Source organism: Podarcis muralis, chromosome 9 (assembly GCF_964188315.1).
Source record: "Podarcis muralis chromosome 9, rPodMur119.hap1.1, whole genome shotgun sequence".
Taxonomy (NCBI): domain Eukaryota; kingdom Metazoa; phylum Chordata; class Lepidosauria; order Squamata; family Lacertidae; genus Podarcis; species Podarcis muralis.
The window spans coordinates 358,027-373,541 of record NC_135663.1 but is presented as its reverse complement, the minus strand read 5'-3'; the positions used below and the strand labels follow the sequence as shown (position 1 = coordinate 373,541).

Here is a 15,515-nt window from a genome sequence, read left to right as displayed (position 1 = left end):
TCTGGTGTGTCCTTTTATTCAAAATATATACACGCACACACGACCGAGAGAACCGGGAAACTGAGGGTGGGGCGGGGGTGCGCGAAAGGCTGGGGGAGCTGCCCCCACACCAAACTGGGAGGGAAGGCAGCCCCCCTTCCCTAGAGGGGTGGTTCCTCGCGGAGTCACCAGAGCTCCAGGCCCAGCCGTCGGGGGCCCCTTTTGGAATGTGCTAAATGCGGCTTTCCCATAAGACACCCCCAAAAACCACCACAGTCCCCTGTTTCCTCCGGGTGGGTGTCCCAGTCTGGACTCGTGGAGGAAAGGCAAACAGCAAGGACACGGGGGCGGGGGCGGGGGGGGGAAGGAATCGAGATCACAGCAGGGACCAAACCACGACTGAAAAATAATGATAATAATAAAATTAAATGATTTTTTTAGAAAAAGAAATTGCACCAAATCTTCCACGCCAGTGACCGAAGGAGGAGGACGGGGTGGGGTCAGCTGGGGCCAGAATAACGGGGGGGGGGGGTCTGAGGTGCAGGCAGGGATGTGTCGGGCAACGCATGGACGACATGCAGGGCGGGGCGGGGCAAGGGGTGAATGGACGGGGCGGGCGGATAAAGATGGAGGAAAATCGGGGTGAATGGAATCCTGGGGCGTCAGGGAATTGGGGTGCAGGACGTCGAAAGTGGGGCCTCTCTGTTCTTGGGCTGGGGCGCCTTCTCAAGCCCCTTTGCTGGCGGTGAGGCGGGAGAAAGAGAGGGAGGTACGGGGTCCGACGGTTCAACCCCCCGTCCCTTGGTTCGATGCTGGGGGAGCGGGCTGGCCCCGCGCGAGGCTCTCAGTCCCCCACGTCGATCTCCTCGTCCTCGTCCTCGCCCTCCTCCTCCTCGTCGTCGTCGTCCTCGCCGTCGGAGAAGGGGTCTGTGGCGCGGAGCGAGGCGCCGGGCGAAGATGGGGGCGAGGCGCGGGGCAGGCTGCCCCCGCGGGCCCGGGCAGGCTGGGGCTGGGGCTCCAGCTCGGGCATGCTGGCCAGCTTCTCTAGGGCGGCCGGGGGCAGCTTCTTGAGCGACTCGACGTCGGCCTTCATCTCCTCCAAGTCCCGCTTCAGCTTGGCGCGCCGGTTCTGGAACCAGGTGATGACCTGCGCGTTGCTGAGGCCCAGCTGCGCCGCGATGTGGTCCCGGTCGGCGGGCGACAGGTACTTCTGGTAGAGGAAGCGCTTCTCCAGCTCGTAGATCTGGTGGTTGGTGAAGGCCGTGCGCGACTTCCGACGCTTCTTCGACTGCTGCCTCGGCCCGAAGGCGCCCAGCGGGTCCCGGCCTGCAGAGGGAAGCAGATGAGAAGGATTCGCGGTCAGCCGCCCCCGCCGGGCACAAGGGCCAGCGCCCCCCATCCCGCACCTGCCCTGCCCGGTCTGGAGTCGCCAAAGAACCTGCAGCCGTCGGGGGGGGCTCCAGAGCTACCCCACCAGGGCTGGAAGGGCCGCTTCCTCTGCCTGGAGACCTGGCAAGGCCTCTCGCTATCCCTTCTGCTGGGGTCGGGAGAGACCTCTTCCCCTTGGGCGCAGGAAAGCGTGAAACTGGCCGCAGGGCGAGACCCGACGGAAACCGAAACCCAGCGAGTGCAGTTGGGGCGCCCGGAGAACGACGGGCGACTTCTAGCTTAGCCTCCCCGCCCCGAGGCTGAAGCGCGGAGCGGGAAGCCCAGGGTGCTTTCGGGACGCGGAGCATCTTGGAAAACCGACGGCCTCCCCTCTCTCCCCATTCAGTCAGGCGGACCCAGTTCTCGTGGGGATGGAAGGGCGAGTGAAGGAGCACAAAGAGGGACTGTGCTGGGCGGCCGCCCTGGTTCAAAGGCGCTGATAACATTTTGTTGAAAACCAGACTCTGGGAAGCCCCGGCCATTTGCTCGCACGACGAAGCAAAGGCGGTCAAGGCGCCGACCTTTGTCCCAAAGAACTGGGCTGGCGGGGGGGGGGGGGCAGAGAGAGAGAGAGAGAGATTGATGTTTGGCACCAAACTAAAATTTGGAACAAAATTCCAGATCAAGGAATAATTGCTACACTTTTATCCTGAAGTGAGGGTGGGGATAATAATAACAAAATAATAATAATAATAATAATAATAATAATAATAATAATAATAATAATAATTATTATTATTATTATTATTTAATAATAACAACCGCATAGCAGTGATTCTTTCTTTCTTCGTCCTGACTGTGTGATGGGAAAGGAGAGCGAAAGTCTCCTGCTTCTATTTTCCCATTTCTCCTTTCCCCCTCTCAGAAAGGCGCGCAGGAGGCAGTAATGAAACCAAATGGCTGTTCCGAAGTGCGGGACCCTTGACCTCAACTGCTGGCGGGGCAACCCTTTGGCCGCCGCCGAAGGACAAGAGGTCTTCCTCTCCTCTCGTCCCGGACGAGGACCTTCAGGCCGAGGGAGGGAGGAGACCAGGGACCTGCCCAAGACTAGGCTGCGGTTGAGCCCGCGCGAGGCCTCGTCTAGAATTAAAACGATTCGGCCCACAGCAGAGACGCCGGACCCCTCCAGGAAGGCCTATTACCTCTCGCAGAATTAATCCGTTTGGGTGAATCCACAGGATCAGGCCCTTCTCTTCAGGATGGGCTCATCCAAACTAATGGCCCCTTTACACTAATTGCGCGCTGCGCTCAAATCCTGCTTTCCTCTGTCGACTATTTTCGCAAATGCTGCTCAATTTTCCCTTTCCCAGGTCTGAAATCCGGATTTGTGCACGTGAACTGTTTGAGCGTCCTGGGAATCCCTTAGAAAAGCGTCATTTGTGAATGGTGGGGTGGAAAATGGGACAGAAAGAGAAAGTAAACCCATTTCCATGCGCCGGAATTTAATTTCAATTTAATTTATTGAGATTCTGTTCCGACGCATGATTTGCACTTCAGCTGGGGGAAATGCAAAAAGGCATTAAACTGAAAGTTTGAAAGCGCCCTGAAAAAAAGAGCAACAAACCTGGATTCAAAATGGGTTTAAATTCTCTTTCTGTCCCATTTTCCACTCCACCATTCACAAATGACGCTTTCCTAAGCTTTGTTGTTTCACGATTAGAAGGAAAACACCCGCCGCCTCCCTCGCCCTTGGCCAGTCAAAATTTTGCCCGAAGGGCGCCGAACGGGCCCTGGTGAGGCCCGGCTAATTTCACAACGCAGGAAAAAAAGAGAGTTTCCCGGGTTCTTTGGGAAAAGAGGAACTCAAATATTACCCATTTTGGCGCGGGGAGAGAGGCGTTGGAAACATGCTCCCTCACATTTATATTAAGTTGAAATATGGTTTTGGGGAATTGCAAGCAATTTAAGCTGAACGACTGGCGAGGAACATCCACCCAAGAAAGATGGGAAATTGTAAAATATAAAGAATATGAATTAATATAATTAATTTGAACTAATTACGTAATGTCCGATTGCGCCTCTCCACGAGGCTCTTTGGGTCCCTTTGAGAAGCGACGAGAAGGAGAGTCCGGGGCCTTCACGCGCTTTTTGCCCAGGGCACAATTGGGGGGCTGACTATTCCGAAGTGTGGCTCAGCCAGGAACAACCTTCCTGAATTCGGGGCTCTGGCGGAAAATTGTTTGCTCGGCCTGAAAGGTTTTTAGCCGCGGCGGCGACTGGAAGGTCCAGCTCCCCGGAAAAGTGGAGGCGAAATGTCGTCTCTCACTCTCAGTAACATTTTTTTAAAAGAGGGGTGGTGGAATCCTTTGAGGAACCGGGTGGTAAACGGCGGGTTTTTTTGTGGGATGGGGGCCCGGGCAGGGCTGTGCCCACTTCGATTATCCGGCCGTTCTCCAACCGGCTCGACTCCCGGATTTCGCTCCTGGACATCGGAGCAAACGGCCCCGAACAAACTAGCGCGTTTCCCTTTGTGGTTTAACGCGATTCGGGGCCGTTTTTCGGCGCTCATCCTTCGGCTAATTTGAATCGAGAGTGTCTCTCTGTGTGTTGCAGGGGCGGGAAGGGGGGTCACTTTACAGAAGCAGAAGGCAGAATTAAATCGCAGTCGTGTGAAACCCAGCAAGGAGAAATTATCGCGCGCGGTAAACGAACCCAGCCGCCGCCACGAACTTGAGCAGCCGCCAGGAACGAATTCGCGCCGTTTAGGCCGGTGGCATTTTTCTTTCTCGTCCGGCGGGACCGAAAGAGAGAAAACGGTCTAGTTTTGAAAGACCCAACGCGGCAGCCATTTGCTGTCCTCGGAGCGCAGGCGGTTTGTGTGTCGGTTCGCGGTCTGGACTGACTCTGCGCGTCAAGTGGAGCCAGCGGGACAGATAAACAAATCCAGGCCGCTGACATAATATTGACTTAACCGGCTGCGGATTCTTGCGGGGCAGGAAAAAAACGATTAGAAAGGCCAAAGGGGAGGAAGCGGCGTTGGCGTTGGGGACCCTGTGGAAAGAGGGCTGGGCGGACCAGCCCTTCGCCTCCGACGCCGCTAGACCTCCGCACCAGGATTTCCGAAGGAAAGCGGCGGATGAGTCTCTTCCTCGCCTCCGGGAGCTCCGCGCTTTTCTCGGGAAAGCGGCGGCAGCGGCGGCTCCTTGGGACACCCGTCAGCCCCGGAGGCGGCTCCTGGGCTTCCCAAACCGCGGAGGAGGGTCCAAGCCTCGCCCTTCGCTTTGCCCGAGAAATCTCCGGACAGGGGAAGGGCCGCCGCTTCCTTCGCTTCGCAGCAGCGGTTGTGGGAAGGTGGCCCCCGGGTGCCGCCTCGTCACCGAGCCTGCCCAAGCCCCGCGGCCGAGAGCCCCCGAGGAGGTCACCCCTTGCAGCGGAAGAGGCAAGCGCGGCCCTCCGCCGCCCCGCCACCGCCTCTCCTCTCCCGCTTGCCCCGACCCCTTACCTTCGGCCGCCTGAAGCACGTTCACCTCGAGCCCCTTGAAGGTCTTGCTGGCCAGCTCCTCGAGGGCGCAGAGCGGAGAGGCGGGCGCGGGCACGCCGTTGCGGGGAGGTCCGGCCGAGCCGGCGACCTTGTCCAGCAGGCGGGCGGCGGGGGGTTTGCGCGCCGAGGGCTTGCTGAGGATGTCCTCGATGCTGAAGGGGGTCAGCGGCTTGTTGGAGTTGGCGGGCGGCGGCAGCTGGTCCAGCGGGCTCCGGCGCCGCTCCTCTGTGGCCGGCTGAGGCAGCGCGGGGGCCGCCTTCCCTTCCTTAGCGGAGGTCATGGCCCGCGGGAGGGAGGCGGGAGGGAGGGGGAGGGAGCCCCCCAGCTTCTCCTGGAGCAGGGATGGGGCTCAGCACCCCCTTGGGGTCATGGTGCTGCTGCAGATCCCCCAGCGTTGTTATCTCTGCGCGCCAGCCGCTCTGAGCCGCCCCCTCCAGCTTTGAGCGCGGAAGCTCCTCTTCTCCCCCCCCCCCGCCCCGCTGCCCGCTGGATCCGGGCCTAAGAGTAGAGCGGCGGCGCACAAGGGCCCCCCCGGCCCATCCCCCTGCCTGGCCTTGCCCGGCGCGGCTTGGGGAGGGGGCGTCCCGTCGGGTCTTCCTTGCCTCTGGCCGCCGGTGAGCCCGTTCAGTCCTAGCCAAGTCCGCCCGGGCGCTCCAGCCTTAAAGACGCACAGGCAGGGCCATCAATTGGGCACCCGGGTAGGAGGAGCCAGCGCGGAAGTGTTAGCAAAGTTTCAGAGGGGGGAGCGAGTGGGGGGGGGACGCGGGGAGGGGAGGGGGTCCCCGCTTCTCCGGCCGCCTTGCAGAAGCGGCCACCGCCCGGCGGCTCTGCCTTTGCTCGCAGGCCTGCCTGGGGGCTCCCTCGGCTCCAGCGCTGAGCTGGCGGCCCCGATCCCGGGAGCGGCTAGGCCTGCGCCAGGGCCCTGACCCGACAGCTTCTCCGGCTCCCCAAGCCGAGGACAGCTTCGGCTGTGAAGCAGCGCCTTCCGGGCTGGCCCCTCTCGGCTTATCACGCTGGGCCTCGCCTCTCCAGCTCCCGGTATGTGTGCTCCGCGGTGGTCCCCGCTCCTTCCAGACCCTTCCACCGCCCCCTGCCAAACTGGCTGTAGATACAAGAAGGGCAGCTGGGGTGGGCGATAGAGGACCCTGCCTCCCCCTGCGGGGCTCATCTCTGGCAATTGTCTTAAGCTGCCTCAAGTGTCTCTGCTCAAGGAGCCCCCTGAGTTTTGGCATTGTCTCTTCGCGCCCCCCCCCCCCCGCCTCTCTCCAGGAGCTTTATGGAGCCGCCTGGATCGGGTCTGCTTTGGAGGAGGGGAGCCTTCCTTGACCAGCCTGTGGGGCGCCCTTTGCGGCCTTCCCCTCTGGAGAGATAGTCGCGCTCCCTCTAGCGCAGTTCCTAATCTCCAGTCGCCCTTCTGCGGCGAGGATTCTTCCGAGCCGGGTTCTTCCGGGGCCCTCCGGCTGCTTCTCCTTCAGGCGGCGGCGACCCTCCAGCTAAATACCCCTCGGGGGTTTGTGGCAGCCTCGCTTATTGTTCTCGGGACTCTGGCTTTACCTCGCCGCGCAATTACGCACAACTGCAGCGCCTTCAGCAGCTTGGCGGCCCCGAAATAGCCCCGCGGGGACTTCGGGGAGAGGTTTCTCTTCCTCCAGAGCCACGGAGGGTTTTTCCTCCGCTTGGTGTAAGGGAAAGGAAGGAAGGAAGGAAGGGAAAGGCAGGCTTCGCACCCCGCGAGAGCCACTCCACGCTCTCCTTCTCGGGCGCAACGGAATTTTGTTGCTGCTGCCGCAATTGTTGAAGATGTGCTTTGTTATTACTATGACTATTGTTGTTACTGTTGTTACTATTAGTAGTAGTACAATCAGTAGTACTCTTTGTAGTAGTACTATTATTCGTGCTATTACTGCTATTGTTATTATCTTGGGCACCCTCAGGTTCCCCTCTCGCTCAGCGCCGGCTCCGGCTTGTTCAGCGGGCGTCCTTGACGTGCGTGGCCCGTAGGATCCGAGACGCCGCCCAGAGGAGCCGCTGCCTCCGCTCCAGGTTTGCCCCTCGCGTCTCCCTGTGTGCCCTACGGACCCTTCTTCTCCACCCATCGTGGCCAGCTTGGGGTCTTCTTCCCCCTTCCCGGCCTCCGCCCTCCGGTTCTTCCCCTGCGCTCTTGGGAGCGAGCCCGAGGTGCAGGGCGGCTTCGGCGGCGTCCCAGGGTCTCTGGTGGATCGGGCCCTCCGGCTGCTTGCCTCGCCGCCTGCGGCCCAGCTGGGCGCTCCGCTAGGCCCCTTCGCCACCCCCGCCGCTAATGCAAGGCAGACGTGCAACATCCCCGTAAAGGGAGCCATAAAAAGCGGCTCCCCCCCCCCCCAGCGCTGTAAAGAGCATTTCAAAGCCCCCCGCGGGCCGCCTGCTGGGGAGGGGAGTCTGTAGACAGGCTGGGCGGCCCCGACCTCCCCCCGACGGCTAGCCCGGCCTCTCCGGAGAGAGGGGCCTCCATGGGGTTCCCCACTCCCCTCCAGGATGCACCCCGACTATTCTAACCCCCCCCTCGACTGCCTGGAGTTTTATAGCCTCCCCAGTTCTAAATGGCCCATAAAAGCGCCGCGTCTGGGAGTGATTAAGGCCCGCAGCGCGGGGCTTTGGGCAGGTTTTGAGTTTCACTGCCCGGACCGGCCGTAAAAGCCTCATACAAATAGCTCCATGATCCCGCACGCTTGTAAACCCCCCTCCTTCCCTCCCTCCCAGCCTGTCCCCCTCCACAGCCAGCTGCTGAGAGGCCAGGCCCGTCCTGTCCAAACCTCGGGTTCGCCTGCGCGCAAAGGGCTCCCGGTGGGCGCGCACCGAGGGCCCCTGTAGCCGGTCGGACTCGGCCGGAAGGAGGCACAAGACCCCGGGGAAAGCCCACAGCGCAAGCAGCAGAAAAAGAGGGAATGGGGGCGGTATCTCTGAAGGTTACGGGGTGGGGGAGGGCAGGAAAATCCCTTCCCTCCCATCTACACCCCAAATGTAGGCGCACAATCATATAATTGGAGAGTTGGAAGGGACCTCCGTGGGCCATCTAGTCTAACCCCTTACAATCCAGGAAGCGCAACTAAAGAATCCTGGACAGATGGCCACCCGACCTCTGCCCGGAGGACTTCGCCAATGGGCGGAAGAGAAACGGAACATGGACATCAATATATCCCAGAGCCATCTCACACCTCCGGAGGTAGCGGGAAAGGCCCAGGAGAAGCTGGCAGCGCTCGCCACGGCCGTCCGCATTCCGCTCGCCTTCCGCATCCGCCCTGCGACCGACTTCCACCACCTTCTTCGCCCCAAGCCAATCCATGGCACCTTCTTTGGTGTGGGCGCGCGGTATCTGGGAAAGTCCTAAGAGAGTCGTTCGTCCTACAAGCCGTAGCCTCTGCCCTCGCCAAAGGCCAGAAGAGGCCGGAGGAAAGAAGGGGGAAAGGGCGGGTGCGTTCACACGAGACACGGCAAAGCACTTGTGGGGGGGGGGGCTCTTTGGCTGTGTGAACGTGGCCAGTTGCCCCCGGGCATCTCAGAGCCAGCAGCCCCGTTGCCTGCTCCTCAAATCACCCTGAAAGGCGACCATAAGATGCCTGTTAGCTAGAAACCCCGCAAGATTCAGAAAGTCGCCTTTTGTTTCCCACTCCCTTCATGGAACATTCATGGGGATAAAAGTGGCCCCGGGTTTGTGACAGGAAGGTACAACCTCCGCGGGGCAGAATGCTCCTTCGCATGATAATCGCCGCCCCGCAAGAACACCGTCTAGACTAGAGTCTCCAGACGTTCAGCTTACAGGCCTGGAGCACGAGGGTCTCTGAGCCTCCCTCCTCGCCGGCGAAGGCACTGAAGGCCCAGCCTCCTCGCGTGTCGGGCGGCGGAGCTGCGGGCCTCATCTGTCAACGAGGTTCGGACGCCCTGTTTCCCAGTCCCGCGGTAGCCGCTGCCCGACCCCGCATCCTGACGGCCGGGTGGAACAGCAGGTGTGAGGCGCAGGCGGCGTCCTGCCCTGCCCGGGCCTGAGAAAAGCCAGCTCCTTCCCGGTTGGAAAGGGGTCGGATGGAGCCGCCTTCCACCCCTCTATCGTCTCTTGGTCCCTTCTTTAATCTTTTGCTTCTTTTAGGTTAACACAGAGCAAAGGAAACCGATAGAAGAGAAATATTTGGAAAGTTAGAAGGACTCTGTCAGGTAAGGGGGTGCCGTGCGCTCTTTCTAGAGCTGTAAGGGTTTGGAAAACCTTTTTTTTTAAATTAAAGAAATAAAATTCTCAGCTGCAACCCCAATAAGGCAGTACACCCCCTCCGTTTTTCCGGTTGCATTTTCTTCTCGGCCCAGCCTTCAAAGGGGAATCGGGCTGTCGGAGCGCCTAGATTGTCTGTGGCTGAGGTTCCGCTCCTTTTACCCGAACCCGGTCGGTCTCCTACTCCCCATTTCCCCCCAAGAAACCTGGAGACGGGCTCCAGGCTTGGCCAGGCCCCCAAACACCCTTCGGCGCCATTTCACGTCGGAGAAAGGTCTCTCGGAGATCATTGTAACCGTCGCGCGCAAAGCCACGCACCCCCAAAACCCAAGAATGAAAGCAGGAGCTCCCCCGTAGAATCACCTCTGTATTGGGGGGGGGGTGAAATGCAGTTTGGTAGGGGGGATCCTCTGCCCAAAGACACCCCCCCATGGTTGGGATCAGGCCCAGCGCTTACAGCAGGTGAGGAAGCTCCTCCCGCGGATCCCAAAGCTTCCACCCCGAATAAATTCGCTTCTTGCGTTAGAGCCCCCCCTCTATAGTCCCCCCGCCCTGTTAAAAGTTTTGCCCCATCCCGGAGCCGAAGTGGTTAAGCGCAGCTGTCACTCAGCGCCTGGCGGGCTGCGCGCCCCTCCGCTCAGGGGCCTTTAATCCCCGCTCGCCGTGATAGATGGGCCGTTTACACGAGCGATTAGGAGCGGATGGAGCCCGCCATGGCCACAGCCGCGCGGGCGGGCGGGCGGAGGGGGGGGGCGGCGGATCGGGAGAGCGCGCCGCCAGATGGTGACTTTCATGTCGGGACAATCCCCAGCGCGTCGCCTCATCTGCTTTTGCTGAGGGAGGGGAGCCTGGAAATTGAAATTTGGGAGGGTGGGGAATGAAAATCATTAGGATCGGAACCGGGGAGGGGGCTGACTTTGGTGTGAAGGCACCGCAAGAGTAAGCGGGAGGACGGGGCATTGTCTCCAGGTTCCGGCCTCGGTCCATTCCGGAGTCGATCCCGAAGGGGCTCCCCTTCCCTTCCCAACTGGCGAAACTCCCTTATGGTTTCCGGACAATAGGGGCGGGAGGCGCTTTTGGAAAGAGAGGACCCCCCCCCCCCAATCTCTCACGCCAGGGGAGCCTCCCTCGCCCCCCCTCGCGGGTTCCTTCCAAGCGGGTTTGCCTAACCGGCTCCGCTTTGCTCCGGGATTTCAGCGAAGCCCCGCGGAAGTCTGGCAAGAGCCGCCGGCCGGGCTTTCTCCCTTTCGTCCTTTCTTAATTGCTTTCCCTTTCCGTAGTTCACCCCTCTCACAAGACCCGCGCTAAGCCGCAGGAGTGAAAACGCGCCGGGCCTTCCCTCGCCTGCTCCTTCCGAGAGTCCCCTGAGCGAGACCGGCGGCAGCTGGAAGGCGCATCGTTCCTGGCCGCCAAAGGCTCCGATCCCAAGACTTTTCCGAGCGGGTGGGTGACGGTCAAAATACCATCAAAATGTTTCTTCAGCCAGAAGCGCATTGGATGCAGAAGAACCGGCCGAGCCCCATCAAGCGGCTTACACAACGCGGAAGGCGAGGCGGCTCTTGGCGCAGAGATGCGCAGCATCAGTTCTGAAAGGCAAACGCTATTTTCATTTGCATCTGTTGCCGCAGAAGTGGGTTCCTGGAGATCCCGATGCGGAGCGAGGAGAGTGGAAGGCCGCTGACCCGAAACTGGGAAAGAGAGGCGCTTCATCTGGCAAGGAAGGGAGGTGCGAAAGTCCCGCGGGCGGCGGAGTTTTGACGCGGAGCCAGGAAGGAGGGAGCCCGCAGCCGGGGTTACCGATCCCCGCTGCCTCCTGTCCTCTCTGAAGGGAGAGAGCAGGGAAAAGCAGGCTCACCCCAAAATCTCGTCCAAGGTAAAGCCACCCAAAGCGCAAAGTCTACAAGTCGCCCTCGCTCCCGCTTCCCCTCGCCAGCCGTGCGCCACTTTACCGTTGCCGAAAAGACGTGCGGACGTTTGCAAGAGAGAGAAAGGCGGCGTTGCCGGGCTGGCTACTTGTTCAGGGGCCTGCAGTCCCCGGCTCCCGCCCGCCCGCCTCCCCGGCTGCAGTCGGACATGCCTGGCCATTCTGAGCCTCTCGCCGTTTCCGCAGGGCGGCGAATGGCCGGGCGCAGCGGGGCCTTTCTCGTCTGGGCGCCGCGACCGGATCCATCCCCTCCTTTGGCTGTTTACCGGCAAGCTGCTCTCGCGGATTCCACTCAGGGTTTCGCCTCTCTGCTTTAGCGCCTTTCTTGGTTTTCGTTTGCCTGTTTTTAACGTTGCTGATTTTAAAAAGTTGGCGCCTGGAGCGTCTTGGTTGACAAGGCGGACTAAGAGGTTTTTTTATCCGCCAGCGAAGCCAGAGGCCTGGAAGGGCTGCCTGGCGCACGTCGGATAAATCTTTTCTCCGACGGCGCGCGTCTGTTTGCTGCCGTGGGGCCTTGGAGGCTGGCGAGGGGCCCTTGCCCAGTGAGCCGGGGCCTGTTAGCCGGTGGCCCCCGATCCCTTCTGTCCCTGGTTCCACAGAGCTCCTCTTAGCCGTCTTATCTCCCTCCTTAGCACGGACAATCCGTCGGTCGCCGCCTCCCAGTCCAGCGCCCGAACCTCCCTCGGCGCCTCTGCGGGAGGAGAGCTGTGGACGCGGGTGGCGCGCAGGATTTGACTCGGGACTCCTCAGGGACAGCCCAGGGGAGGCGCTCTGGGAAAGGCAGGCCCAGGAAAGATTTCTAAGCCACAGCGGAAGTCCAGCTCGCCCGGGGTTGCCTCTTTGCTGGCCCTACAGCAAAGGAAACGGGTTTGTTGGTTTGTTTGAAATTATACTCTGCTTGATTGTCAAAAGCCTCAAAGTGGTTTATAAAAATAACGAAAAATAAAATTATCGATAAAAACAGTTATAAGCAACATTCGAAAAATTAAAACCACACATAAACTAAAATCAGATGAAAACAAACACCAACATTTTACCTGAGTAGGTTTGTCTAAGCAAGGATGCGTTTAGCAAGCGCGGAAAAGAGCGCAGGGAAGGAGCCCGCCTGCTGTCAACCGGCAGGGAGTTCCAGAGGACAGCGCTGCCACACTAAGAGATCGACTTCTTACGAGTGAGGAACGGGCATCGTCTGGCACCTGTCATAGGGCCAGATCCACAGTTCTTCCAGACTATTGTTGTTATTATTGTATGTATGTATGTATGTATGTATGTATGTACTTACTACATTTATATACATCTCTAAATTCCAAGGGGCTCGAGGTGGTTCCATGGTTCTTTTCCTCACAACAACCCTGTGAGGGAGGTTAGGCGAAGAGATGGTGACTGACTCCAAGGTCTCTCTAGCCATTATGCCACACGGGCTCTCAGCTGTGGTCCAAATAGCTCAGTGTTGTCCACCTCCCTCTGTTTTCTCCCTACAACAACCCTGTGAGGGAGGTTAGGCTAAGAAAGAGTGACTGTCTCTTGGTCACCCGGAGCTTCGTGGCCGCGTTTGAGCCGCGATGCCTCCGCTCTTAGCCCAGCGCTCCGACCAGGAAGTCTCGCTGAGACAAAGGACCTCAGTCGACAGACAAGCCACTTTCCTCCAAGAGTCCGCGCCTCCCTCCGGCTTCTGTCTGGCCGCTGCAGCTGAGGCCACAACACAGCGGGGAGTCTTGAAGGCCCCACCCGATGCATCTGAAGCACACAAAACCTCCGTTGCGGGGGGGGGGTGGACTAGATGACCCTTTGGAGCCCTTCCAACTCTACAATCCCGCGATTGCATGAAAGCCTGATGCCATAATGAAGGCGCAACAGACCCGCTTTTTTTCTGCAGCAGACTAAGGCGGCGCAACCTCTGGAAGAAAGAGGCGTCTTCGCTGCCCTGGCGTTATAGATAGATAGATAGATAGATAGATAGATAGATAGATAGATAGATAGATAGATAGATATAGATGATAGATAGATAGATAGATAGATAGATGATAGATATCTTTATTGTCATTGTCCCATACAGAACAATGAAATTGAAAAACTACATAAAACATTCAAAAGCCCCTAAAAACTCTGAAACCCCATTTAAAAATACACTATACTATACTATACTATACTATACTATACTATACTATACTATACTATACTATACTATACTATACTATACTATACTATACTATACAGTACTAGAGACCCCTTATGCTGCGTTTAGAACCAGAATTGCAGAATTACACAGGGACTGGGGCGTGTTCGCAGGGACACTTCAACCTGCAAGGAGAGCCAAATGCTCCTCCTGCCCTCCCTGGTTCCTCCCCGCTCCTTGCCTCGTACAGACATCCCCCCGCCCCGCCGCCCTGCACACCGTCTCGCATAATGCCCTGTGACACGCACCAGGAAATTGCTGCAGAGGGGGATCCTTGCAGACCCCCGGCTCATTCTCAGCAGGTCTTGCGTCTCTTCCCCCCGGTTCTCCTTCAGCATCTCCCCCCCCCCGCCCCCACTGCCAGCTTATCTGGGGCGTTGACAGGGAAATTGAGTTAAGTGATGGAGAAGAAGAATGTGCTCGTGGGGCGAGCAGCTCCATCCCAGGCCTTTAGATGCGTGTGTTTGTGCGCGCGCGTGCGCGTGTGCTAATCTCAGTTGTCAAGAGCGCGAGGACTAGCTATGCTCTGCAGCCACTTAAGTGAACGGAGGAGCGCCTTGCGAAGACCAAGACGCCGTGGAAGGGCCCCTGGATCAGGACGTTTTTTTAACAATGGCACTTGACTTAATTCTATATAAGCGATATTATTTGTAACCTTAGTTTTAGGCTGCCGCGTGGATGCCCCGTTGGAGCTGGAAGGCGGGCAAGGTGTAAAGGGGAGCGGGTGGCGCTGGGCTTGCCGATCAGAAGGTCAGCAGTTCTAATCCGCGACGAGGAGGTGAGCTCCCGTTGCTCGGTCCCTGCTCCTGCCAACCTAGCAGTTCGAAAGCACGACAAAGTGCAAGTAGATAAATAGGTACCGCTCTGGCGGGAAGGTAAACAGTGTTTCCATGCGCGCTGGTTTCTGTTACGGTCCCGATGCACCAGAAGCGGTTTAGTCCTGCTGGCCACATGACCTGTCTGTGGACAAACGCCAGCTCTCTTGGCCTGAAAAGCAAAGCAAGATGAGGGCCGCACCCCATAGTCACCTTCGACTGGACTTAACCATCCAGGGGTCCTTTACCTTTTTTACCTAAATGGTTAAACAAGCAAACTTGTGCCAGGGATTATTGGTGGGGTGTGTGGAAGGGGATAGCCTGAGAAAGTGGTGGAAGGGGCGGGATTGGGGCCAGGAGCAGGAGAGGCTAGGTGCCTTCAAGCTGGGGTGGGGTGGGAGGGGCTTCATGAAGTTGGCCTAGGCATCACCTTCTGTGGGGTTTGAAACACAGAGCAGTCAAATACAACGTTCCTAGAGTGGACATAAAAAGGGGATGTCTGGACCAGCCAGTCAGAACTTCCGGTTTCCTCCTGGGCTGGGACAAACTTCCTCTACATGTGACCAGAGGTGGGCGTGACCTCACCTGTGCAGGTAGCAAAATTGCACAGGGGAGGCAGCCATCTCTCTCTCTGACTCCATTCCTCAAAGTAGCAACATCTTTAGCCTGAGAGGACAAAAGGAACTACAGTGGTACCTCAGGTTACAGACACTTCAGGTTACAGACTCCGCTAACCCAGAAATAGTACCTCAGGTTAAGAACTTTGCTTCAGGATGAGAACAGAAATCGTGCTCCGGCGGTGCAGCAGCAGCAGGAGGCCCCATTAGCTAAAGTTAAGGTTAAGAACAGTTTCAGGTTAAGAACGGACCTCCAGAACGAATTAAGTACTTAACCCGAGGTACCACTGTACAGTGGTGCCTCGCAAGACGAAAATAATCCGTTCCACGAGTCTCTTCGTCTAGCGGTTTTTTCGTCTTGCGAAGCAACCCTATTAGCGGCTTAGCGGATTAGCGCTATTAGCGGTTTAGCAGCTTAGCGGCTATTAAAGGCTTAGCGGCTAAAAGGCTATTAGCGGCTTAGCGGCTTAGAAAAAAGGGGGGGAAGTGAAAAAAAATCGCAAGACTTGCAAGAGGTTTTTGTCTTGCGAAGAAGCCCATAGGGAAAATCGTCTTGCGAAGCAACTCAAAAACGGAAAACCCTTTCGTCTAGCGGGTTTTTCGTCTTGCGAGGCATTCGTCTTGCGGGGCACCGCTGTATCTCCTTATGGGATCTCCTTATGGGATAGATTCCATGTGTATACATTTTGTAACCTAAGTCTGCCTTCTGGGATCCTTCTGTGAACAGAATGTGAGTAAACTATTTTATATACCGTATTTTTCGCCCTAAAGGACGCACTTTTTCCCCTCCAAAAATGAAGGGGAAATGTGTGTGCGTCCTATGGGGTGAATGCAGGCTTTCGCTGAAGCCTGGAG

At 58.1% G+C, this 15,515-nt stretch overlaps 1 protein-coding gene and 1 long non-coding RNA gene across 2 annotated transcripts; one reads left to right on the top strand and one right to left on the bottom strand.

The window, feature by feature from the left end:
• Window positions 1-5,647, bottom strand: LBX2 (ladybird homeobox 2). The gene is made up of 2 exons (XM_028744606.2): window positions 4,850-5,647; window positions 1-1,305 (listed from the first exon to the last, which is right to left on the bottom strand). Exons 1-2 carry the CDS (start codon window positions 5,166-5,168, stop codon window positions 824-826), a joined length of 801 nt encoding a protein of 266 aa, XP_028600439.2. The 5' UTR covers window positions 5,169-5,647; the 3' UTR covers window positions 1-823.
• On the top strand, window positions 5,636-15,123 carry LOC114604483 (uncharacterized). The gene is made up of 4 exons (XR_013394101.1): window positions 5,636-5,926; window positions 6,823-6,931; window positions 9,012-9,076; window positions 10,409-15,123. It is a non-coding gene; the product is annotated as an uncharacterized LOC114604483 (long non-coding RNA).
• Window positions 15,124-15,515: the final 392 nt, after the last annotated feature.

Coding starts and splice junctions, on each gene's coding strand:
- LBX2 (XM_028744606.2), bottom strand. CDS start 5,168: ATGACCTCCGCTAAGGAAGGGAAGGCGGCCCCCGCGCTGCCTCAGCCG. Junction 1,306..4,849: donor CGTGCTTCAGGCGGCCGAAG/GTAAGGGGTCGG, acceptor TTCCCTCTGCAG/GCCGGGACCCGCTGGGCGCC.